Consider the following 26026-nt stretch of genomic DNA (forward strand, 5'->3'; position numbering starts at 1 on the left):
CTTTGTGTCTTGCAGATAACAAAAGATGGGACACAGTCTATTCTTCATAATTTCTATATCCTCTCTCCAATGTCACGTTCAGAAAGCAGCAAGTGTGTGAGACTTTTATGGTTCTGGAGAGCCAGTTATATTACAACTCCACATAGCATTTAACTTAAACACAAATGCCAGAGATATATGTTTTTGGCAAATTCTGCACTTATTTCTGCCAAGTGTCTTACGCCATTTGTGTTGTTATTATAAAATACCTGAGACTGGGTAATTTATAAAAAACAGACATTTGTTTCTCACAGTTCTGCAGGATGACTATCCAAGATCAAGGTGCTGGCAGGTTCAGCGTCTGGTGAGAGCCTGATTTCTGCTTCCAAGACAATGCCTTGTTGCTATGTCCTCCGACGGGAGGAGCGCTGTGTTCTCACGTGGTAGAAGAGACAAAAGGGGACCAGACTCCTTCCATGAAGCCCTCATGACCCAGTAGCCTCCCAAAGGCCACACCTCTTAATACTGCTATACTGGGGATTTGGTAAAACAGGTTAAACTAACAGGATAACTCAGAAATAAACCCTAACACCTTTGGGAATTCAGAATTTATCATCACAGATCAAATTTGATTCTTATATTTTGATGGGGGAGCCCTCTTCCCCATCCCTGATGTGTGTGATAAGGAGTTAAATTTTTAAATCTTTTTGCATTGCAGGAGATAGAATTCCTGAGAAGTTTCTAAAACCAACAGTTACTATATTGAAAATAACAAAACAGTATCTAGGTGATTGATTTAAGATATTCAAACATATTGATACTTCTTTTTTTGTACTATCATTTTTGTTTTGTTTTAGTGAGCATAAAGGTCTTCATTTGGGCTTTACTCCATTCATTCCTGATTCCTATGTAGCCCAGACCCAAATTTTCTACCCATTGGGAATTTAGGGTTTTATTTTTCAAAAGGAGAGGAAAGCTACAAACCCATGTAACAGATATTTTGAGAACCATTGAAGGTTTCCAGTAAGGTTTTTTCCTTCCCTTTACAGAAAATTAAGTCTCCTTCTTTCCCTGTGCTTCTCTGGACTCTAAATGTTTCAGCTTTCTGACAGTATAATCTTTGAGTATTCTTATACATAACTGAGTTGATAAGTCGCTTGGCAGATTTAAATGGGATTACCACATCACCGTGGGCTCCTCTTACCAGCAGTTTATCAAGCTGCCATTCTCAGCCACACCACAAAATGAATCTGTAGTTGTTTCTGATTTAGATTCTTCTTATCACATTTTCTTGCTGTCTTGTCTTTTCTCAGTCCGTTAAATTCACCTTGCATTATTTTTCCCTCCCCTGCAGCCTGAACTTCCTTCGTTGGAGGAAGCTGCAAACTGCTATCTACAAGAGACTAAGTCAGGACTCTTCCTAGTTGTGATAAGGCAAATCCTGTTTCCTATGAAAAGGGTTGTCTGTTTCCTATTCAGAAATGCAGGATGTTCTGCGTGATCTATACTATGTATATGTTTATTTGCTCTGTAATAAAGTAGTAAACACAGTGTGATGTATCTCACAGAGCCTTGGATTAGGAGAATGAAAATTTTGGGTCAAAGTAATCTGTTTTCTAACACTGTAATCTAGGTTATTTGATTTCTTGGAGCCTTAGGTTCCCAGTGTTCAATAGTTTCCATAATACTTACTTTGAAGGTCTGATGATTAAGTAGGCTAACACAGGTGAAGCCCAGCACATAGCAAGTACTGAACAAATATTTGCTACATCTGAATCTGAGACCCTACTCTCTTGATGAGCTCAGTGGTACAGATGCTGCCAGTCTGGAGGATTTATAACCAGTCTGGAGGGGTTACGGGTCCGTGAAAAGTTGTCTGTGAAGAAAAGGGTGAGGATTTATGGCAGGGACAGAGGGGAGGTAAGAGGAAAGGAGAATGTAATAGGCATTGAATGAGAGTCAGGAACAAGTCAAAGGAGAGGGGAAAGAGGAGGTGGGCAGGGGAGTGGGGAGAAGCTGATGAGATGGAGTGGGTTGAAAGGAGATGCTCATCTCCTGCACCTGAGCCGCATTATTTTTGGTGCCCTTAAGGCTTAGTTTACCAAAGATTTCCCTTGTGGGGTTTTTGATATTATTGAGAAAGACCTGTGTGACTCTGTTTTTGTATTTTTGGCTCTATTTAGTCAGAAACATTTCATGCTTTCAACATCAGCTTAAAATAAATCAGAGCAGGGGAATTTTTATTTTTCATGTTGTCAGAGCAGACCTTTCCAGTGCCCCTGGAGAGTCTTCTGCCCACATTTGTGGAGAGTCAGAGGAAGGGTTCTTTTCCACTCTGTCAGAGTTCACAGAGGAGTACTTACTCCTAAAGACTCACCAGGCTGAGTTGAGATGAGCCATGTCAGAGGCCCATGCTGTTCCTTCTAAGGCAGGAACGAGTAACAGATTGGATTCTGGCTGTATTTTCTAGCACACAAAAACGTTTTGAATACCCTGCATCCTGGGCACCTCTCGGGCCTGGCTTCATCTCCTCTTGGTCCTATTTTTAAGCTCTGGCTGCATGGTTTTCTCTTAATTTCCACCCAAATTATGTGGGAATTGCCCCATACTCATGCATGGGTAGACCCAGAAGGGCTAGGAAATTAATTCCCCATGGAGTTACCTTTGACCATGGGGGATGAGAGTCTGCAGATAAATACTCCCTCTTTGATTCCTCAGGAGGATAATTTTGAGCATGCTCCCCAGTTCCTCTGTGATCCCCATGGAACCCAGCCCCAGGTACCCTGTCTTCCGTCTTGATAGGGTTTATTATTAAGTACAGTAAGGCCAACAGATCAGGAGGTGACTGACATTGAAAAGATAGTATGTTACACTCACAGATTCCAAGAGAAGGGGCTCGTCATACCATGGGGGCCATACAGGAAATCTCGGAGTTTGTCACTGGGCAGAGGGAGATCAGGCTGCTGTGGGCAAGAGCCTCAATGTGGTTCAGGAAGCAGTGAGTTAGGCAGGGTAAGCAGGTTTAGGATTGGCTAGTTGGATAATGTCAGTGGGCCTGTGGTAACTAAGGCAGATGGTTAGTGGCTAGGAACACAAAAGCTCTATGAGGGTGGTGGTTGGGGGCGCGGACTCTGGGTCAGTTGGTTTGTATTTGAAAGGCACCCCCCTGGGAGGAGGACTACTGCCTGAGGAGGTGCAGGGACAAGGTGACTCAGACATATTATTCGGTTGTTTGGATCCAGGCATGTCTGACATACACATAGAGCAGATGTTACAGCGTCAAGTTTACAGAAGCTAGAAACATGGTGAATACACCCATGCAGATGACAACTTGACCTTGTACCTGTGTCTTGGCTTTCCCTTGTTACTCCCTGATTTACTCTCCCTGTTTTCCTTTCCTGCTTCCCAGACTCACTTCCAGAATAAAAAAACTTGCCACAAGCCCTTGTCTCAGAATCTACTTTCCAGAAAGAAACTTGGTGAAGACCTTATGTTGGAGGCAATTCAGAATGGGCTGAGCAAGGCCCTTTTTTTTCTGTACATGGTGATGTTCTTTGTTTGTCTTTCTTAGAGTATTCCCTGTGATATGTTTCTTACTTAAAATTGTTAATGCTATTATTACTCACGTTTTGCCTTAAAGTTTTATTTTTACTTTTTGGAAAATAGTTTATCATTTATGAATTCATTCAGCAAGCATCTCCTCAGAGCCTGCTGAATATATAATCATGAGATCACACTGATAGTTCTAGTTCAAATCTAACACAACAGGGTTCTTCTTCTTCTCCAACTGTCTGTCTGTATTTTCTGTCTCCTGAAATAAGGGCTGTGGTTCCCAACACCCTCATTATGGCTGCACATTTGCTCTGTCCTATAGCATACATGGTATAGTTTCTTTATGATTGCTTCTTTACTATTACCACCAACAGCAAACCTACTCAAAGAGGTTCAGGATTCTCTGCTGTGTGTGTGTGTATGTATGCATATTTAGAACTGATCTCTCTGATGATGTACAGTAGGGGTACTGTATTCATAAAATATTTAAATTATTTTCCATTTGAATTATGTTACTAATATCATATACAGTTAGGTTTGTTTCTGTTCAATTGTAGGATTTTTAAATTTTTTTGTTAACTATATATTTGAATATTAAAACATTTACATCACTCAAAAATAAAAACTATATACAAATGCGAAGTCTTTCATCTCTAACCTGTCTTCCTTATTCCCAACCCATCTCTTGTGGGTAATTTTCATGGTTTCTGGTCTTGTCTTCTTTGTCTTTTGCAAAAATGAGCAAATATATTTCCCCTTGTTTCTTATCCAAGAGGGAACATAATATCAATAGTCTCATGCATGTTTTCTTTTCACTTATAATAGATCTTGGAAATTACTCCTTATCAGCTTATAGAGATCTTTTGCTTTGGGATATTAGTGGCATAGCAATCCATTACATAAATGTACTATAGTTAATTCAGAAGTAGGCTAATTATAAGAGATTTCTCAAACAGGAGCAGCATGAGGACTTTGGTGCTGTTAAAGTATTTCAAAAATTCATGCAAGTACAAAGTGAACATATGTCAAAGATCTTATTCAACACATTAATGAAGAAACCAGTAAGATGTTACAGCTAGTTTAGAAGAAAATCCAAAGAGCAGACAAATATGTAAATCCATCAGGTATGCTGAAATGAATTTACTTAATGGATGTGAAACTGGGAAGACTCATCATTATCTACAGGGCCATAATTAATTGCATTCCATGGGACACAATTGACATTTCTATAGACAAGAATCATTTGCATTGCTATCAGTTTTCTCCAATTTACAGTATTGTGAAGTAGTTTCAAGATAGTGAAAAGTGAAGACAATTTAGATGGGTGAGATAGACAGGACACTCAGAAAAGTCTTTGGTCAATTTCAAACACTTTGACTGTTTGGATAATGTTTATGGAGGAGAATAAGGAAAGAGCTAGGGGAAAACGAGTTCAGTTTTTCAGACTGGCTCTAGCCTAAATCAGTTAGCAGCTGCCTTGTGTTTTTCTGCCTTATCATAGCTTCCTGGGGGCAGGGATGGTATAGTTTTAAGAAATTGTCTTAGTCACCTCAACCTTTAGCAACATCACCCTGATCAGTCAGCAGCCATCAATGCTGAGGCAAGATTCTCCATCAGCAAAAAGATTGCATCTCCCTGAAGGCTCAGATGATTGTTAGCATTTTTTAATTTCAGCAATAAAGCATTTTAAAATTAAGATATGTACATTGTGTTTTTAGACAAAATGCTATTGCACACTTAATAGACTAAACGTAACTTTTATATGCATTGGGGAAACTGAAAAACTTTGCGTGACTCATTGTATTGTGATATTTGCTTTATTGCAGTGGTCTGGAACTGGACCTATGATATCTCTTATGTATGCCGGTATATTGTTTTCTAGCCTCTTTAGAAGATGAAGGCAAGTGAGAAGGGAGCTGGGAGTGAGTGTCCAGTGAATCCTATTCATCTCTTCAACCACAGTCTTCTTTTAAACTCATCAGTGTGTGTCTTTGTGGGGGTTGGTACTTTGATGGTGTCATCGCGTTTCCATTTGGGAACCCTTAATGTAGAGGAGGCTTGGGTCTTATGAGTCTTCTGATTCATTGACTGAGAAAGTGGTGAAAAAGCTCATATGAATGCATTGACGGTTTTAGATGAATTTGTAATTTTATTAGTAATATCTACATATATATTTAACCATCAGTTACATATTTATGGGTAAGATGTAATTTCACCCACAGTTAAATGCATGGCACCCTGTGGATTCATGGAACTCTTCCTATGAGCCTGCCATTCCTCATAAGTCACTGCTCCACAGCACACCAGTCTCCTTTCTGAAACACAGACATGTCCATGTCACCACAGCCCTGCTCAAAAATCTTTCTTTTCTTTTTCTTTCTGTTTTCTGCTTGGAGGAGTTTTATTCAAGGCACTTTGCAAATGGCCCAACCAGCCTCTGACCCAATCTCTGGACACTGTCCCTGTGGCTTCGCGCCAGCCTCAGGAGCTGCTTTGTTATGCCTCTGAGCCTGCACACGCTGTCTGCACGGATTGTTTTCCCCTCGTTTCCACCTGCTGAAGAGCGGCTCATGCTTTAGACCACATCTGATGTCATGTTCTGCATGTGGCTTTCCCCGGGGCCCTGAGGGAGAGTGGGCGAGCCCTCCTCTGGCTCCCATAGCCCACTATTTACCCCTCAGTTATGGTGCATTGCCAGTTTATTGTGATTGTTTGTGGGTTCACTTGGGAACCATTCTCATTCATCTTTCCATTTCTAGGGCCAAGAATGAAACCTGGCACATTGAGGGAATTCAATATGTGTTTACTGAATGAAAAAAATGAAGGAATAAAAGGGGATGTGCAGACATTTTATTGTAAGGTCTTCACTTAGATCAGGTGTAAGAAAACAGGCTGCTTGTTCTTCCTCCCAGAACCAGACCTTCATTAACACAGAACTGAACTTCATTAACACAGAGCCAGACTTCATTAATAGGACCGGATCTTATTAAGATATATGTTTAGGGTCTTTAAAAAACAAAAAAAGCTGTCTTGTCTTTCAGGGGCTTGAGGAATCTGTTTCCTGCCACTGATCCACTTTAATTTTCTCCTGATAGACACAAAAGCAGTTTGGATGGACACCCCAAGGGAGGTCAGTTATGGCATGGGCATTGAAAGAGCTGTTTGCTGACCCATGGGTGTCCTTGCTGTAGGCTCAGGGACCCATGTGAGGCACTCCCTCTTGTGTGTGATATTCTTTTGATCTTCCTGGCAGAGCTGTCCTTCTGGTACAACAAGCCAGGGTGATTTCTTCCATGGTGGGCTGCAGGTGGCTGGCCAAGGTCTCAGGGAGGTATCCCCATGTGCGCACAAATCCATTCTCCATCTGCCTATCCCATGCATGATGTGTGTTAGCTAACACTGCTTCTCACTCCTTCATGCCCATCCTCATACCTCATGACTTTTTGTGTGAATTAGAAAAAGCCAGCCTTTTGCATAGACAAAGCTGCATGGTGCATGGCTTAGTGACCTGACAGTCTTTTAAAAAATTTTTATTTATTGTTATTTTATTCTATTTTTATTTTACTTTAAGTTCTGCTATACATGTGCAGAATGTGCAGGTTTGTTACACAGGTATACGTGTGCCATGGTGGTTTGCTGCATCTGTTGACCCATCCTCTAAGTTCCCTCCCCTAAATCCCCACCCCTCAACAGGGCCTGGTGTGTGTTGTTCCCCTCCCTGTGTTCTCATTGTTTAACTCCCACTTATGAGTAAGAACATTGGTGTTTGGTTTTCTGCTCCTGTGTCAGTTTGCTGAGGATGATGGCTTTCAGCTTCATCCATGTCTCTGCAAAGGACATGATCTCATTCCTTTTTATGGCTGGATAGTATTCCATGGTGTATATGTACTACATTTTCTTTATCCAGTCTATCATTGGTGCATATTTGGGATGGCTCCCTGTCTTTGCTATTGTAAATAGTGCTGCAATAAACATACATGTGCATGTGTCTTTATAGTAGAATGATTTATATTCCTTTGGGTATATACCCAGTAATGGGACTGCTGGGTCAAATGGCATTTCTGGTTCTAGATCCTTGAGGATTGCCACACTGTCTTCCACAATGGTTGAACTAATTTACATTCCCACCAACAGTGTAAAAGAGTTCCTATTTCTCCATAGCCTCACCAGCATCTATTGCTTCTTGATTTTGTAATAATTGCCTTCTGACTGGCATGAGGTGGTATCTCATTGCGGTTTTGATTTGCTTTTCTCTAATGATCAACGGTGTAGAGCTTTGCCTCATATGCTTGTTGGCCGTGTAAATGTCTTCTTTTTAAAAGGGTCTGTTCATATCATTTGCCCATTTTTTAATGAGGTTGTTTTTCTCTTGTAAATTGGTTTAACTTCCTTGTAAATTCTGGATATTAGACCTTGGCCAGATGGGTAGATCGTAAAAATGTTCTCTCATTCTGTAGGTTGCCTATTCACTTGACCTGACAGTGTCTTTGTATAAAGACAAAATCTTTCTTCATCTGGGTAGACATAACAAGCACAAGCCAATGGTGATTGGTAATGGTAATGTCCTCAGACTCTACTTAAACATTTTTTTGCTCATTGACTTTTAAAATAAGTTATTTAGTTTATGATTTTTTTAATTTTACTTTTATTTTTATGAATTTTTATTTCAGAACAGCTTTAGGTTTACAGAAAATTTGCAAAGATAATATAAAGAGATCTCATATACCATACACCCACTTTCCTGTGTTATTAACCTTTTACATTAGCATGGCACATTTGTAACAGTTAATGAACAAATATCTATACATTCTGAGCAGCTAACATCCATACAGTATTCAGATTTCTTTAGTTTTTAACTGGATGTCCTTTTTCTGTTCCAGGATCCCATCTAGAATACCACATTAAATTTAGTCATCATGTCTTTAGGCTCCTTTTGGCTGTGACAGTTTCTCAGACTTTTCTTGTATACTAGTTCCTCTGTTTCCAAGGGGGTTTGGTTCCCTCAAGTACCAAAATGCACAGAGGTTCAAGTGCCTGATATAAAGTGATGTAATATTGACATATAATGTATGCACATCCTCCCATATACTTCACTTCTAGATAACTTGTAATACCTAATACAATGTAAATACTAAGTAAATAGTTATTATACAGTATTTAAGGAATAATGACCAAAAAAAAAGTCTGTGCAAGTTCTCTACAGATGTATTTTTTTTTCTGAATATTTTTCTTCTTTAGTTGTTTTAATCCATGGAATCCATGGATATGGAGGTTCAACAGTATTTGGTACCTTTGGCTTCTTTGAAGAATACCAGTCAGGTGTTCTGTGGCAAGATCTTCCAGTGGTTTGTCTAATGTTTTCTCCATGACTAGACTGGGTGTTTTAGACTGGTTCTTTAATAAGTTTTATTACTGTTTAGGTATGGTAATGTCAACAGATAGGGAGACAAATGCCATTGTAAAAAGAATTTGTTTACCTACAGATCCCAAGAGAGGGCTTCCATGTCATGTTATGGGACCATCTGGGGAAGCACTGGTGTCAATCAGGAGGTGGGGTGGGATGTTGTGGGGAGGAACCTTTGTTGTGGTTTCTGCAAGAAGGAACAGGCAAGGCAGGGTAAGCAGGCTTAGGACTGGTTAGTTTGAATGACTTAACTGGGCTGGAGCTTAGGGGCTCCCTAATACCTAGTTGCCTGGTACCAGGCCCTGGGGTGATTAGGTCCAGTGGAGAGTGGCCAGGGGTGTGAAAGTCCTATAAAGTAGCTAGTTGGGGTGTAGACTCTGGATTGGCGGGTTTGTATTTGAAAAGCACACCCCTGGAAGGACTTCCCCTGAGGAGTTGGGGGCTGGGGGAGAGTTGGGGCAACAAGGGAAACAGAAGGCCAACGTCAAGTGACTCCAACATATCAGGTTGTCCAGAACTAGCTGTGTTGGGTACATGCATATAGGGTAGATTTTATAGGATGAAGTTTGTGGAATCTAGAAACATGCCTAATACACAGAGACCACAGAACAAAAGTGACATTTTCATGACATCATATCAAGGGCACACACTATTAGCACAACTTCTCTGTTGAGTTTGACCTTGATCAACAGGAGATCAGGCTCTCCTTTTGTAGACACCTCCTCCACTTGATGCTCACCTTTAACATTTATCTCATATGTTTGAAGCTTTGCATGCATAAGCATGCATATAATTTTCCTGGGTTTTGATATTGCAGAAGAATCAACCTCTTGATGGTGAGTTCTAGTTCTTAAAGTTGATGTTCTCTTTGGTATGGGTGTCTCCATAGAATGGAGTCTTGGGCTTCAGGCAAGCTGAGTTTACAGGGGAGACTTGTGTTTGGACATCCTCACTGTTCCCTAAAGTAGTAGTGCTTTATATATTTCCAATTGCTGATTAAACATCTAAATAGATACCTGTGGCTCTGTCAGGAGTTTGGGCTGATCGCCACTGCAATGAGATAAGATATATCCATAATACTTAGCTTTCAGTCAAAAGACTCAGAGTGGTAACCTGTTTCTGCATAGAAATGTAAAAATTCCTGGTTACAACTCTCTAATGTTGGTGGAGATGGTGAGAAATATATAAATTTCCTTACTCTGGTTTGGAAGATCCTGAGTTGAGGAAGGCAGGACATGGAGTCAACTGGTGGATAATTCACCTGCATCTCTCTTTTTCTCATGCCTCAGGGTCTAAGTCACAGAACTGTCTGTGGAACTCCCTCATCGACGGGCTCACAGGGAATGTCAAGGAGAAGCCACGGCCAACAATTGTCCACGACCCTCGACCCCCAGAGGAAATCCTAGCTGATGAATTGCCACAGCTGGATAGCCCAGAAGTCTTGGTGAAGACATCCTTCAGGTTTGGTGGATTGTGTTCCTTCTCATTTGCTTGTGGAGTTGTTTCAATCCAGTTAGATGCAGAGTCAGTGTGGCCAGCAAATTACTTCATTTCTTTGAGCTGAGTAAAGTAGAATTGATGAAGGAGGGTTGGAATCGATGCTAGCTGGACTTCTGGCTGGATTTTCTGAATGTAGTGAAGATCTTACCAGTAGTTAAGTTACTGTTGGTATTTAATTGGTATTGGGATTTAAATGCTGAGGCAAACGATTTACTGATGTTGGCAATTTGAATTGGATTAATGAGTCTTTTGCTTCAAAGGAGGATGACGCATCCAGATAAGGGTGTAGAGAAAAAGCACGTGCTGAGAATTAATTCAGCTCTGTGTCTTTAGAGTCTCTTTCTGGGGGAAGGTTTCCAGTTGTAAAAGATGTAAGAGCTGCTCCTGACGGAAATGAAGTGAGAATTTTCTCGTGTTGCTTCCCAGGCGGCTGTTGATTCTGTTCTAGTTCATTGTTTAGCCTTGCATCTTCCTGCAAGGTCTTTTGATATTGTACTCCTTATAACTCGGTCCCTTACCTTCTTAGCCATATTAAATGAAAATCAATCTGGGTATGAATGTGGTGTAAAAAGGTGATTCCCACCCCCCACCATGGGCCTTTCAGACTCACATTTGAACAGTATATTTATAGTATTACTGGTATCAGTAATTAAGACTCAATCATTTTTCCAGCTTGCCTGCTGCCTCTCCTTTCTTCCTGTTATGTCACTTTTACTTATTTTACTTTTCTTTCCACTATAGTCTTTCATACTCTCCACATGGTTAGAAGAACATGTAAACCTCGTTTTTCTCTCCCCATAAACAATTCAGACGGCTATTGGAGTTCCATGAAATATATTTGAAAAATGTACTCTCTTTTGCATCCAGGTGATATGTGTAGTTGCTCAGTGAGAGCCATTATTGTGTGAAGTTTCCTAGTGTCGACTGAATTATAGATGAGTTCTAAAAGAAGTGATAAATAGGGATTTGGATTTCTTTATACAGTGTGACAAGTGCATTGGTGAGACAAGAATTGCAGGCAAATGCTGTTTTTATTTCTACTAAGGGCTTGGCTATTGCATCATAAGGTTTTGAATAGAATAAAATCCACTCATCTAGAGAGAAGTACATCTTATGAACTTGAAATTCTCAGCAAGTGACTGTAGTGAAAGAGGAGACCGTGAATAGCGTTCTCGGTCTATATGTTCTCACCTTGGAACATCTCTTATGGAGTCAGTTCCTTCTCCTAAGACTTCTTTTAACTACTCCTTCCACCCCAAAGGAGGTTCATCATCTTCTTCAGTAAACAGGCAAAGAGTTAATCTTATGAAATGAACGTCTTATTTGCTCACCCAACTCCGTTACCATCATCTTTTTTTTTGGCATTCTCTTGGTGCTCTTTAATAAAGAGGATGTATTGATGCCCATGAGCATCATTTAATCAGTTAGTTGTATCATGTAGCAATGTTTTGCTTCCTGAGAGAGAGTAAGTTATAAATTGAATGTCTGGACTTATTTTTGTTTCCTTGTAACACTTGGTGCTGTAGGAAGAAGACAGCAGGAGCATGCAGGTTATGCCAACCCTTTAGCAATTGAGACAAGAAATCTATTAGCATTTATTTATTTTTTTATTGGTACCTTTAATACAACTGTGTACTATTCTGTAACTATCCTTTCCTCCAAAGAAGATGATTGATTTTGATGGCAATGTTAAATGGCAGATACTCTCTTCTGCAATTGTCCTTAGCTGTCACCACAGTTCATGTTCACCATGATCAGTTGTGAGATTTGTTGTACATAAATTACTACAAGTACTCAGGTATGGGAAGAGTTTATTTATCAATAAACACATCAGAGCAGAATTGAGGTTACCTTACAGCTCCTTTGTAGGGTCATTACAATTGAGTGGTACCACAATAAGGGTAAGTGATATCTTTGATTACTTCCTTCTCTTTCTCCTTGGTCATACTTGGAGGGCATTTCGGATATAGGGCCATGAAATATGGTCATCAGCTCCACCAAACAAGATACAAAAGACAATGTCAATAAGGCCAATGTGCCAAATTATCAGGAGGTCCAGTCTTTTCTTGGTGTTCTTGTCCCTCACTATTTCCAAGGACCCCCAGCCTTATTGACAGTGGTTCAGGAATCATCACTTATTCTGCTATGCCTTTTGCCCCTTGCTAGGGAAATGAGGTCTCATGTTGAATGTGGACTTTCTGACCTCAGTGAAATTAGGCATCTCTGTCACCAACCCAGATGACCTCTTCCTTGTGATGTCTCCTTTCCTTGACTTTTGCTGTCTTTTCCTGACACCTGGCCTCAGCACAACCACAATTTTTCTCGGACATATTCTAATAATGTCAATTCTCAAAAGGAAGAGGTAGGATACTTAATTCCACTTTTCCTAGAAATCTTTTCTAGCTCTCTGCAAGGTAGAGTCAAATATACACAAGCTACTTCCAGGACAAAATGTATATTCTTGTTTAATATTTGCATTTAGCATTTTCATTTAAGTAGTTCTTTTCACAGCAAAGGGACAGTCTGCTCTAAATCTAAATTCTACTTTCTGTTTCCGAAGATAGAAAATGTTTATAAATTTATCAATGATGGGTGTTTTTCAAAAAAATTTCAAACATTTTTATGTTTCAGTCTCCCCCAGGTTCTGTTACATCAGCAATAGCTGTTCTTATTTGTCAGGTTTGACTCAAAAAACTCAAGGATTCCGTCCATTTCAGAGACAAAGAAACGGGCCCAGAGAGGTAAAGCCTATAAAAAAATTGCTTGTAGATTACTGGTCTCCAAAGCAGCAGCAAGGAGTAGCTTGGGCAGAGTTTAGGTCTTACTTTGTCACCCCACCACAAATAAGTATATCATCTGTACACTCACATAAAAAGCATGCTTGTGATTCAAATGCAGCTTCAAGACATGTTCCTGGGCCTTCTCTTCCAATCAGGCTGCGATCCCTAGGTATGGCCTGTAAGTAATCTGAATTGTCACTGGGTTCATGTCATTTACTAATAATGCCAGAGGGTATAGCTGAAAGTGAGTATTTGACACACTGACTTAGAAATAAAGATTTTGGAAAATGAAAGGCACCAGCTTTCTTCCCCAAGGGCTGTGTGTTGATAGCTGAGGTTTGTGCAAACACCATCTCAACTCTAGGTATGGTCCCTGACAGTCTTCCCTCTTGTCCCTTACCTGGCTGGCAGTGCTGATGAGGCAAATGCTCTGTGTATTGGAGCAGACAGTTTACCAGAGTCTTGGGAGGAAGGTTCCAGAGCTTGAGGGGAAGGTTTCCTCATGGTTGCCTGATTCAGATCCTAGCCAATATTGCTGGAAAGCAACACAGTTCAGTGCTCAGTTGTACTAAGGACATTAGTCTTTATTCTCCAAGAAAGGGACATTCTAAGCTATCCAGGTGGGAAAGTCTGACTTCTGATAATGGCTGTACTGGGCTTCAGTACCAACTGCATTACCCCTGGCGAATTGCTTCATCTCTTCAAACCTCTGTTTTTAATCCCCACCACCTCCCTAGCTTTATAAAGGCATAATTGACAAATAAAATTTGTATACAATTTACGATGTAAAATAATATGTTTTGTTGTATGTATGTGTTGCAAAGTGATTAAATCAAGTTAAATAACATATCCACCACTTCACATAATGCTCCCCCCTTTTTTTTGGTGGCAAAATCTCTGTTATCTTAACTGTTACACTAAGGTTGGACTTGAAGAGTGGTCTGATGGTTCAAACTTGAGTGTGCTTCACAATCACCTGAGGGGATTGTTAAAATAGACTGTTGGGCTCATCCCAGGTCTAGGTGGGGTCCAAGGGTGTTTGTCTCTAACAAGCTTCAGGTGATACTGATGCTGCTGATCCAGGATGACACCTGGAGAACCACTGCACTAGGTGAGATTTAGGATCCCTTTGAACTTGAGAGTACTTTGCTATGTTAATTTGAGCAGGTCACTTACCTACTGATATGATTTGGGTGTGTGTCCCCACCAAAATATCATCTTGAATTGTAATCCCATATGTCAAGGGAGGAATCTGATGGGAGATGGTTGGATTATGGGGGCGATTCCCCCCATGCTGTTTCTGTGATAGTGAGTTCTCACAAGATCTGACGGTTTTATAAGCTGCCGGCATTTCTCCTGCTTACTCTTCTCTCTTCTGCTGCTATATGAAGAAGGTCATTGCTTCCCCTTCGCCTCCCACCATGATTGTAAGTTTCCTGAGGCCTCCCCAGCCATGTGGAATATTTAGTCAATTAAACCTCTTTCCTTTATAAATTACCCAGTTTCAGGTATTTCTTTATAGCGGTGTGAGAACAAACAAAGACACCTATTCTGGCCTGTTTTAAAATATTTGAAATGAGAATAAAGAGACCTCCTTCCTGGGGTTTTGGGAGGATTTAAAGGAGATAACACATGTGAAAGAGCCAAGCACAGTGTCCAGCACCCAGAACAAGCTCAGTAAGTATTAATTTGGGATTCATGCTCAGCACATGCTGGAATCCTTGCATGCCCTTGAGCCTACTCATATAAAGTTAAATAGGATCAAACATGGGTTTTATCACTCCAGGTGCAGTTACTGTGAGCCCTGAAAGCTTACTAAACATCTGGTATGAAAAGTCTGTTTTCAAAACCTGAAATTTTTGAAAAGAAGAAAGTGAGAAAAATAAATAAAGAAAAAGGCTTCAGTGCCTGGAAAATAGACACTCCTGGGAACCCGCCTTGGGTGCCTCTTTCCTTGTTTCTCATATCCTGTCCCTTTAAACCTGTTGCTCTGCCCAGGCTTTTCTTAAAAGAGAATAGAGAATAAATTGAACCTGGGGCCTAAGGAAGATAAAGTCCATCCAGTCTGATTAGTGACAGGAATCTCAATACCTGCCACTAGAGGACCCAAGAGAACAGGAAAGAGCTGGCTGCTGAGAAATGCTTCTCTCCTAGCCTCTGGTGTACACATTCCCAGAGGTGGGAGGGACCTGGCCCAGATGGTACCACAAGTAAGAGAAACCAAGAACTGTGGGTCAGAAGCTGTGCATTCATTTGCTCGTTTAATTCCCCAAGCCCGGGCAAGTTGAATGTTGTTATCTCAGTTTTACAGGTCAGGAAACTGAGGCTCAGAGAGCCCAAGCAGCTTGCCTAAAGTCACCCAGCAGGTGGCAGAGCTGGAGACTTCACCCTGTCCACCTAGCTCTACAGCCATGCTCCTTCAGCATCTTCTACAAGCACCACATAACCTAGTACCACATAACATAAGATATGTGAGTGCTTATACTAATTTGGGTGTGCACTTTGGATATATAGTTTGAGTTATATTTTGATACGTATTTTATATATCCTATAAGATTGGCCCTGTTCTATTGCACTAAATCTTTTTCTAGTCTAGACTTATGTTTTCAATCCACCTACCCTTTTTGGATAGAAGCCCTTGAAGGCACTGCTTCCCAAACCTTATGTCTAAAAGAATTCCTTGGGGAATCCTGTTAAATGCAGACCCTGATTCAGTAGGTCTGGGGTATAGCCTGTGAATCTGCATTTCTAACAAGCTCCAACTGATGCCATGGTCTGAGGACTAGGCATGGGCTTTGGAATCCCACAAGTATGAATTTGCAAACAATCTTCTAAACTACGTGATATGAGTAATGGTTTTTTTCTGTTTCCTCATTTTTCACATGCAAACAGTAAAATAACACAGGCTTTGGGAACTGCTGTTAGGATTAAGTGGGCCAACGAAGGTGACAGCCTCTAATTCTTTCTCACTCAGTTTTTAAGACCTCGTTTAGGAGAAGATTGATCCTCTACACCCCAACTCTTTCCTTTGTGACTGGGTTATGCAATGGGCCGCAGCCAAGGAATCTGAGCCCTATGGATACTTTGCGAGTGAGGCTGGCTGTGGGCTCGACCTCCTTGGGCAGTGGTGGAAATTCTGAAGCCACTCAGTGCATTGCCCATCTCAGTTATTTTGCCTTGAATCACGTGACTCCCAACACAGGTTGAGTTGCCAGGTTTTGATAATTTTGTACTTGGTATAATCGAGTGCTTACTCCCTACAGAATCAGTGGGGGCTTGGTGAGCTTCCCACTTAGAATGGACTTATTTGGGCTTTGGCAAAGGCTTTCTAGATTCTATAGATAGCTTACTAAGAATATGTTCCAGAGAGCAGAACCGCATTGAGCCAACACCCTCAGCTACGGATGAGATTAAGGCCTTGTCAGATCCCGTTTAATGGATTGTGTTTTCCATGCAGAATTAAATCGTTGAACTCATCCTGATTTTGGCTTTTGGCAGTCATTTTTCCTCTAGGGGCTGCTGCCAAAATGTCAGTTTCTGACTTGATTACTTTCAGGAAAGGTGCAATCTGGCTGATGATATGGCATGGTGTGGGGTAGCATCCCCTGGAGCTTCGGCCCTGCCCTGGGATGAGTCATAGGTTAAAATTCCCAGTTAGCTCATGGGAAGTCTGGTCACGCATATTCTTTGGCCACCTAGTGTTGCTCACCCACTGGGAACTTCTAGGGACACCTGCTCTCCTGACTTAGTGTTGCCTTCCTGGAGTTATTTTTCTCCTTTAGCCTTTGCAAATCCAAAATATTTGCCAAGGGTAAGAATGAAACAATGAATTCTGAGAATTTTTAAAGCCTAGAGAAGTTTTTATTGCAACCTTGACTTCACATAAAGGCAATATTTAGGTCTCTCTTTGAAAGTTTTTAGAGACAGATTTTCTTGTGTTAAAAATTGACCAAGTATATATGAGGTAGACACCATTCATTCCTCTTGCATTCTTTTTAGTCCTCTTGCTGGTATTTTGGGAGGGGAGGGCTCATATCTCTGTGGTGGCTATGAGAATGTGCCACTACAGAGATATAAGCCCTTTCATGTCTCTTACCACATAAAGTGAACTTGACCCATGGCCTCCTAGCTTGTGTGGGGTGAAATTTACCCCTGTGATGGCTGAGGTTGTGCATCCCAAAGGAACTCATTGGCAATGACTGAGTATGGCAGGGACCCCAAGACCAACTGTTCCTGGGAGTTATGGAACTCCTCTGATGCTGACTTTGGTTTTCAGACTCACTGATGGCCTTGCTGAACTTTCTTTAGAGCTGCAGTACAGTCTCAGACACTTCTACCCAGCTTTCTTTTACTGGCAGTCAGACCTGCGTCCAAGTCTTATGGCTTTCTCAGCCTCTCTCAGCTCTTTACCTATTTCTACAGATTTTAGTCCAATACATTTCTTGTATGTCTAATCCTGTCGTGATGTCTGATCCTGTCATGATGTCTGCTTCTCGGAGGACCACAGTCTCCCATCACACTGTGGTTCTCTGCTGGTGCACCATTCTAGCTCAGTGCTAGGGGCATAGCTCCAATGCTACTGGGCTAATAGCATTGGAGCCCATCCTCTATATTTAATTTTATATTTGATGCTGTGTCTTCCCTGTGGGCTCTAGTGGGAGGGAACATGGGGCAAGTCACAATTTTCTTTAGCATCTTGTACTTTTATTGCCTTACAAGGGATTTTTGTGGAAGCGTTGAGATTAAAGAAACTAGAACATAAGGAGAAAATTGTAATTATACTCAAAATATGATTGTTTTCATCATCCAAGAAATGTTCACAAATGTTGAACTCCATACAGAAGATCTGCTGATGGACACCCCTGGTTCCTAGCCAGTGGACTTATCTCCAGGGCTGACTTCCCCTAAAGAATGCATCCTTTTTGTAATCAGAGCACATTCTCCTCGGGCTGTTGAGAAATTCAGTCTTCCACCCCCAGGAATGTAGCTCATCTGAGGTGTCCTCAACCCCTCAGCATACGCCACAATAAATTTTAGCGGCACATTTTACAAAGTGTGAGTTATTCATCCTAGAATAACCCTCAGGAAGCTTTCAGTGCTGTCGGGTTGGGAGGAGGAGCGGGACACTCCTTCTGGAGCTTCCACCTAACTCACCCTGCCAATGTGAAGTGTGGATAAACTTCTCTATGTTTCCTAATTAGCAACAGGAACTGCTGTTCCAGCCCACATAAAGACCCAAAATATGCAGGGAATCCCTGAAGTTCTCTCTAAATAAAGGAAAGAACTATGAAGACTTGAGATCAGCTTGGACCAAACTACCTTTGTAGGGGTCAGTGTGGGGTGTGGGGTGAATGCACTTCTCGTCTCTGGTTACATAAGCAGTAAGTTCCTTGTACAAAACCTGTAGACTCACAGGGAAGAGATTTTCAATAGAGTACTTCATGTGTTAAGGTAGCACCAAGAAGCTATGAGAGTGGGAGCAGCAGAGTAGAGGAGATGGTCTGTGAGATCAGGGATGTAGCCCAAGGTCAAGGATGCTCTGTGCTCTCTCTTGGATACCTCCACAACTGGGCTGCCCAGCCACCTATCCACATGCTGTCTGGACACTACCATTGGCCCATAGTAGCACATCTCACATTATTCTTATTTATATTTTACATTAGATAGATACTAAATTTTAGGGGTGGGTGGTAGGGACTCACTGCCTGGATTGCCTGGTATATCATAGATGCTTCAGGTGTATTTGTTGATTGAATGAATGGGCTGTGGTTTTGCAACCTGATTCATTTTTGTGGTTTAATTCATGAGCCTCCTATGAAAAGGGTGGTATAATTCTAGGAGCTGGAAGTATAAATTAAGTACATCTCAGGCATTAAAAAAATTTCTGATTGGGAGAGAAGGCAGCAAGAGTAATGCTGTTGAAAATGCATTGCAGACTTTGGAAGCCTAAAATACAGGCAGTGGTTTGCAGAAGTCAGCTAGCCAGGGGCTTTCCCCCATCATATTCCTTCTTTTCTTCCCTTCCTTCTTTCCTTCCCTTCCTTCCCTTCCTTCCCCTCCTTCCCCTCCTTCCCCTCCTTCCCCTCCTTCCCTTCCTTCCTTCCTTCCCTTTCTTTCATTTTTTGGAGGCAGAGTCTTGCTCTGTAACCCACGCTGGAGTGCAGTGGCATGATCTCAGCTCACTGTAACTTCTGCCTCCTGGGTTCAAGTGATTCTTGTGCCTCAGCCTCCACGCCCAGCTAATTTTTTGTATTTTTAGTAGAGATGGAGTTTCATCATGTTGGCCAGACTGGTCTTGAACTTCTGACTTCACGTGATTCACCCATTTTGACCTCCCAGATTGCTGGGATTACAGGCATGAGCCACCACACCTGGCCCATATTCTGTTCTTTACTAAAATTTTTTGACTTGGCTTATTGGAGGATAGAGGATTTATTCTTATCAATCAGCAGGGAATGAAGAGTTACTGTCCAGAAAATGTACTTTATAGATAGGCAGCATAATGTGAGAATACCTGTGTAACAGGGCTGCAACTTTGTCAATACCCCAACATGTGTGAGAAAATGTTGCTTTTTAATTTCCTTTTTAGTTGAACTAGTCTTCCTCTGGAACCCCCACTTTAAGGGGAATGGGAGAGGAAACCTACATTTAAAGTCAAATATGAACTTACCATTTGGATAACACTTTTTTTTTCTGATGATTTAGTTTCTTTAGTAACATACTCGTTGGCTCAGATGTCCCCTCTGGCACCCTGCAGCTCACCAAGATGGTGTCTGGTTTGTGTGGCTCTGCTGGCAGGTGTGATCTGGCCCCCCTTGCTGCCTGCCTTTTCCTTCCAGCCTTCTTCCACTCCCACTATGGCAGTGCTTTAGGCCCTGAGGAGGGTCTGGTTTTGATTCTTATGTGGTTAAGGATCAGATGGTCCAGACTTTAGCCCGTGGCTACTTTGTCTCCATGGCAACCTCCAGGACTAACTCTCAGTCACAATCCCAGGTAACTTCTGAGATTTGGCTTCAGGGGCTTGTGGGAGCCTCTGGGGCCTGTCCAAACTACAGAGAGGCTACAGACAACCTGGCAAAGCTAAAACCTAGCCTCCCTTTACCTAACTCTACTGGCCACCAAGTTTACTTTGATGTAGAGCCTCTGGTTTTTGGGTGAATCTCCCTCCAGAGAGAGAAGAGGACACCCAGGTCCCACCCTTGCCCCTTCTGCTCTGGTTTGTCTTCTCCCTGTATTCTCACCTGCCAGAAAAGCTGGATCCCTGCCTTTCTACTTCTCCTTCCTTATAGCCTGCACCTCCCTAGTACCACTCCTGGGGCTAAGTCTTAATGGTGAATGAAGTAAAGAGACAGATTGGCCTACTGATATGGGACCCTACACTGGGAAATATCTCAAAAACACCATATGTCACCCCTTACAAGTTTCTGTGATGAATGACTTTAATTGCATTTGTTTGTTGCAGTGAAATTAAAATAACCTAAATACAAATAACGCAGACCGCTTTAAAACTGTGCCCGGTAATAATGCAAATTTGTGTACCCCTTGATTGGTGTGATTGGTTCCTGTTCTCTGCATTACCTTATAATAATTTAACCCTGTATTTTACTCTGTAGAAATATTTGTTCCTACTTACAGCATCAGGGCAGAATTTTTGACCTTGCTGGAGGAAAAGGAGCAGTTTCCTTCTTATTAAAATGTTTCTGATAACAAATGCTCTCTTCCCATTCATGTGCTCAGTGCATACTCTACAATTACAGGAACACATGCCGTATGGTGAAGGAACTGTTAAATTTGCAACTGAGGTGTGTGAAGGAGAGGCAGGTAAAGTTTGGAACCAGGTAAAGGAAAGCTTGGAACTATGTAATATAGGGCCCTGTTTGCCATTAGAGTTTCAGTTTATTCCACAGGCAGAAATCTTTGCAGCTCTCAGAAATCTTTGGGTAAGCAGAAAGGAGACTGTATATATTTTTAAATTAAGTTACAGAATTAGGAATTATATTTCCATGCCTTGGTCCCCTGCACATGTAGCATCGAAATGAAGGTTTCCTGGCCTGTGACAGAAATGAAATAATGGAGCTGGAAAACAGTGCGGGGATTAAACACCGGGTGTTCTATGGTGCCTGGAGGAAGTACATGGACAATTTTGGGAAGAAACTTGTGAAAATATGCTTTCTCACATGGATTGGAACAGAGATCATTTTTTTAAATTACATCCTTCTAAATGCAGTAGTAGCTAATGGTCATTGACTAAACAGCCTGACAACTGTATCCTAGCTGCGGATCCCCATTTATTGATTATTGTTAAGTGCAGCCAGAAGTGAATTTGCTAGGTCAAATTACCTTCTGACCCTGGAAGTCAGCTCAGTTGTGGGAGCATTGTTATTTGCACAAGAGCTACAGATATGCTTGTCCTCATTTAGAAGGCGCGATAACTATGGCTCTGGCGACGAGGCTCCAGTATTTGAGGCAGGCATATCGCAAACTACCTGAGAGGGTGACTCATGAACTCCGTAAAGTCAGAGATAGGAATATGTCAAATAGTAAACGTGGTATAGTAAAGGGATCCAAAATTGTAAGCTTTGATTTGTTTAACATTCTCATTCTTTGAAAATGGCCCCGGTTTTGAATAAGAAAACCATATGTGAAAGGGGCCTGTGTTATAATTGTATAATTACATGTTTGTGCAACGTTCTGCTAATTATTTTATCCTTAAGTTCATTTCCCTAAATCAAAGTTGAGTTTTCTTAGTTGTTCAATTTCCTCAGGTAGCACTCATTCTGGCTGTCGTGTGTAACTCTAAGCCGACTTATAGGTACTTGTATTTAAGAAATGCTTTTACATTTGTTTTTTAAAATAACATTTTGACAATATTTAAACTTCTAGAACAATTGCAAGACTAATAAAACGAGCTATTATCTTCCATCTAGAGTCACCTTTTAGCCTTTTGCTATATTTGCTTTAGGTTTATCATCTATGTATCCATTTTTTTTCCCCAAAAAATCTTTTAATCCTAAATTGTACACATCACAAACTGTCAGCTTTAGCTAGTATCTCTTAAGAATAAGGTCATTCTTTTTTACAGTACAGTTACCATAGTTAGGAAACTTAATCTTGACATTATGCAATTACCTAATAAACAGTGTGTTCAAATTTTACCGAATATCCAAATAATATCTTTAACAGCTGTATTTTTTTTCTGATCCAGGCTCCATTCTAGAAGCACACTTCATCTTTAGTTATCATGTTTCTTTAGGCTCCCTTATTTTATTTTATTTTTTGTATTTTATTGACATAGTTGTATGTATTTTTGGGGTACATGTGATATTTTGATACAGGTATACAATGTGTAATGATCAAATCAGGGTAATGGGGATGTCCATCACATCAAACATTTATCTTTTCTTTGTTTTGGGGACACTACAATTTTCCTGTAATTATTTCCAAATATACAGTAAGTTATTTTAAATTATACTTTCCTTATTTACTATCGAATACTAGAACTTACTCCTTCTATCTAACTATATGTGAAATAGGGAGGGGGGTTCAAAGGAAGTTGGTTAATGGGTACAAAAAGATAGTCTCCTTTAATCGAAACGAGCCTTTCTTGACACTGACATTTTGAAGCAAACAGGCCGTGTGTTTTGTCGTGCAGAATGTTCCTCAATTTGGTTTTTCTGATTGTTGCTTCTAGAGTCCTCAGGTCATCCATTTGACAGGGATACTACATAAGTGACATTGAGTCCTTCTTGGCACAGCAATGAGGAGGGAGATTTATCCTATTATGGGTGATGTTGACTTTGATCACTGGTTAAAGTTGTTACTCACAATTTGTCCACTATCGAGGTACCTTTCTCATAATTAATGGGTACCTTAATTGTGATTAAGTAATCTGTGGGGAGATACTTTGAGAGTCTGTAAATAACCTTTTCCCCAGCAAATGTATGCAGTGGTTCTAGCATCACTTGATGGCACTTGGCTGAATCAATGGTACTTTCCAACTCTTATCCTTCCTTTTCTATGTGTTGGATGATATTTGACTATAAATAAGAGCATTCCCTTTCTCTCCCATTCTACATTTTAGTGTCAGTATAGACTCTGGATTCTTCTTTAATCCAATGTTTTATAAGCCGTTGTATCTTCACTCTCCCTGGATTCCAGGCAGTTGCATGTGAGTGAAAGACCACAGATCCAGGTCTAATTCCCTGTCCTACTGGTGATGTGAATGGCCATTCGGGGCTTTTTAGGGTCCTCTAATCTGGTAGAAAACACTCATAAGTGGGAGCTGAACAATGAGAACACATGAACACAGGGAGGGGAACAACACACACTGGGGCCTGTCAGATAGGGGGGTAGAGATAGGGGGAGCATCAGGATAAATAGTTAATGCATGCTGGGCTTAATACCCAGGTGATGGGTTGATAGGTGCAGCAAACCACCATGGCACATGTTTACCTATGCAACAAACCTGCATGTCCTGCACATGTATCCCAGAACTTAAAATCAATAAAATAAAATTAAAAAAAAAAAAAAACCGATGTCTTTTACCTGGCCTTATTGATGCCATTGGGATTACGGGAAATTGCAGAGTGGAGAGAAACTCATGGAATGGGTGGGGGAGGCAGTTACTTAGCCAGAGAAAGGAGTTTGGGTGAATCATCCCACTCTTCTCATGAGACTGTTTCTGCCCATTTAGTGTTGCCCTCTGCTTCTGCTGACCCATGGCCATACCAGACACCATTGTTATGGAACATTGCGTCCATCTTAACAATGATGGATGTGGTGGGAACACTGAGCTCTGGTTTAACCCCAGTTACACCCCTTGCCTAATGTCTGACCTTGAGCACACAGTTTAAGCTGAGCCTCAGTTTCTTCATTTGTTTAACAGGATTAGATGTTCTTTCCCTCAAGGGCTACTTGTGAGGAGTCAGGGAGGCATGCATGCGGGGAGCATGGTGTCTGGCAGCAGCTGATGCTTTATAATTAGCAAGTGATATGATTCAGTGTCAGCATCTTGCTCAATGCTTGGAAGGTGCACTGTGAGCTCTGGGCTCTGTGTTGTGTGGAGGAATTAACCTTTTCTGGGTTAATCAGCTGTGTTCACTGGGCCCTCAGTACTGAGCAACCACTCTGCCACCTGGGACCTTTGAGGTGGTTTCACTCTTTTCTTTCTAGCGTTTTCCTCTTAACCCTAATCTGACTAGAGTTTGTGTGTCAAGCATTTTTCTACAAGTTCTATGTGCTAAGCCATTGAATTCTTAAAACAACCGACAGGTGTTTTTATTCCATTTCATAGATGGAGAAACTGAGGCACAAAGATATTAACATATTCAAGATCCTACCATCATTTGGTAGATCTGAGATTCAAAGCCAGACAGTCTGGCTCCAGAGCCCGCAGTTAACCACTGGGCCACACTGCCTCCCTGGTCCAGCAGTAAGGCAGAGGGTCTGTGTCCTCTGGTTTTGACACTGCTATGGACTTGCCCTTCAGTGAGGTCTCTGCTTCCTACCTGCCTCCACACCCTGATCCATTCACCTGATCATTTCCTGCCATTTCCTTGTGCCTGGTATGGGCTCGCACTGCAGCACTGGCTGGCTAGCCACCTTGGGCTTACTCCCTGCCTGCCCGGGCCTCCTGCCATAGATTGTTCAGTCTAAGAATGCAACTTTAGCTGCTGGGCTGGAGAACTAGGAAGCCCTTTTTCAGACTTACTGCCCAACTGCCTGTGGGTTCATGTCTGCCACACATTTGCCTCCATAGACCTCTCTTGTGAGCAAGTTACCAGCATTACCTGTGGTCTTGCCAGAGACACTTCTTTGCTGTGACCACAGTGGTGCCCACTGTATGGTATGGGGTGGTAAGGAAGGTAGGTTAGTACTGGGGCTTGGAGTCAGACAAAGCTGAGTTTCCATCCTGACTCTGTAACTTACCACCTTGGGGAAGTTACTCTGCTTTTCTTGGACTCAGTTTTCTTTTATGCAAAACGGAAACAATGATGGGAGGAAGGAATGAGAAAAATGTATGTAAAAATACTAGGCATAAAAACTCCTGAAACCTGTGTATGGTTGTAGTTTAGGTAATTCTATTATGTCCACATCAGTTTCCTGGTTTGGAAAATGTTCTAGAGTCTTGTAAAATATTATCAGTGGAGGAGCTGGGTGATGGGTACCTGGGACCTCTCTGTACCATTTTGCAGCTTCTTGTGTGTCCATAATCATGTAAATAAAAGGTTAAAAAAAAGCATTTAGTGCAGCACCTAGTCTCTATTAATTTTATTTATTTATTTATTTAATTTTAAATTTTTAAATTTTTGAGGCAGACTCTCACTGTGTCACCCAGGCTGGAGCGCAGTGGTGAAATCACAGCTCACTACAGCCTCGATCTCCCAGGCTCAGGTGATCCTCCCACCTTAGCCTCCCAGGTGGCTGGGACCACAGGTGCAAGTGACTACATCCAGCTAATTTTAAAAAATATTTTTTGAGGAGACAGAAAACATTTTTCATCATATTGCTCAGGCTGGCCTCGAACTCCTGGGCTCAAGTAATCCACCTGTGTTGGCCTCCCAAAGTGCTGGAATTATGGGCATGAGCCACCGCACCCAGGCATACTTTTTTTAAATTGTAAAATATCACTAGGAATTATGTTATGTGGCTCAAGCTCAACCTTTTGGGGTGTGTGTGTGGGGGGGTGTGTTGGGGTAGCAGGAAGAGAGAGAAAAAGAGGCAGAGAGAGAGGAATCCACCTAAGACAAGGCAACCAAACAAATTCTGAAATCGTTTCCCTATTCTGACACTTTGAACAACATCAATGGCA

General features: G+C 41.4%; 1 protein-coding gene across 8 annotated transcripts in view; it reads left to right on the forward strand.

Moving 5' to 3' along the window:
• The window catches only part of PDE1C (phosphodiesterase 1C), a 551218-nt gene that overhangs the window by 115937 nt on the left and 409255 nt on the right, over window positions 1-26026 (forward strand). For all 8 annotated transcript variants that reach the window (XM_032286655.1, XM_032286659.1, XM_032286653.1 and 5 more), the window contains exon 3: window positions 10225-10396. In XM_032286655.1, coding sequence (XP_032142546.1) covers window positions 10225-10396 — 172 coding nt within the window. The remainder of the gene's footprint in view (window positions 1-10224; window positions 10397-26026) is intronic.

The sequence above is a fragment of the Sapajus apella genome, unplaced genomic scaffold (genome assembly GCF_009761245.1).
Source record: "Sapajus apella isolate SASKATOON/1434 unplaced genomic scaffold, GSC_monkey_1.0 scaffold19, whole genome shotgun sequence".
Lineage (NCBI taxonomy): Eukaryota > Metazoa > Chordata > Mammalia > Primates > Cebidae > Sapajus > Sapajus apella.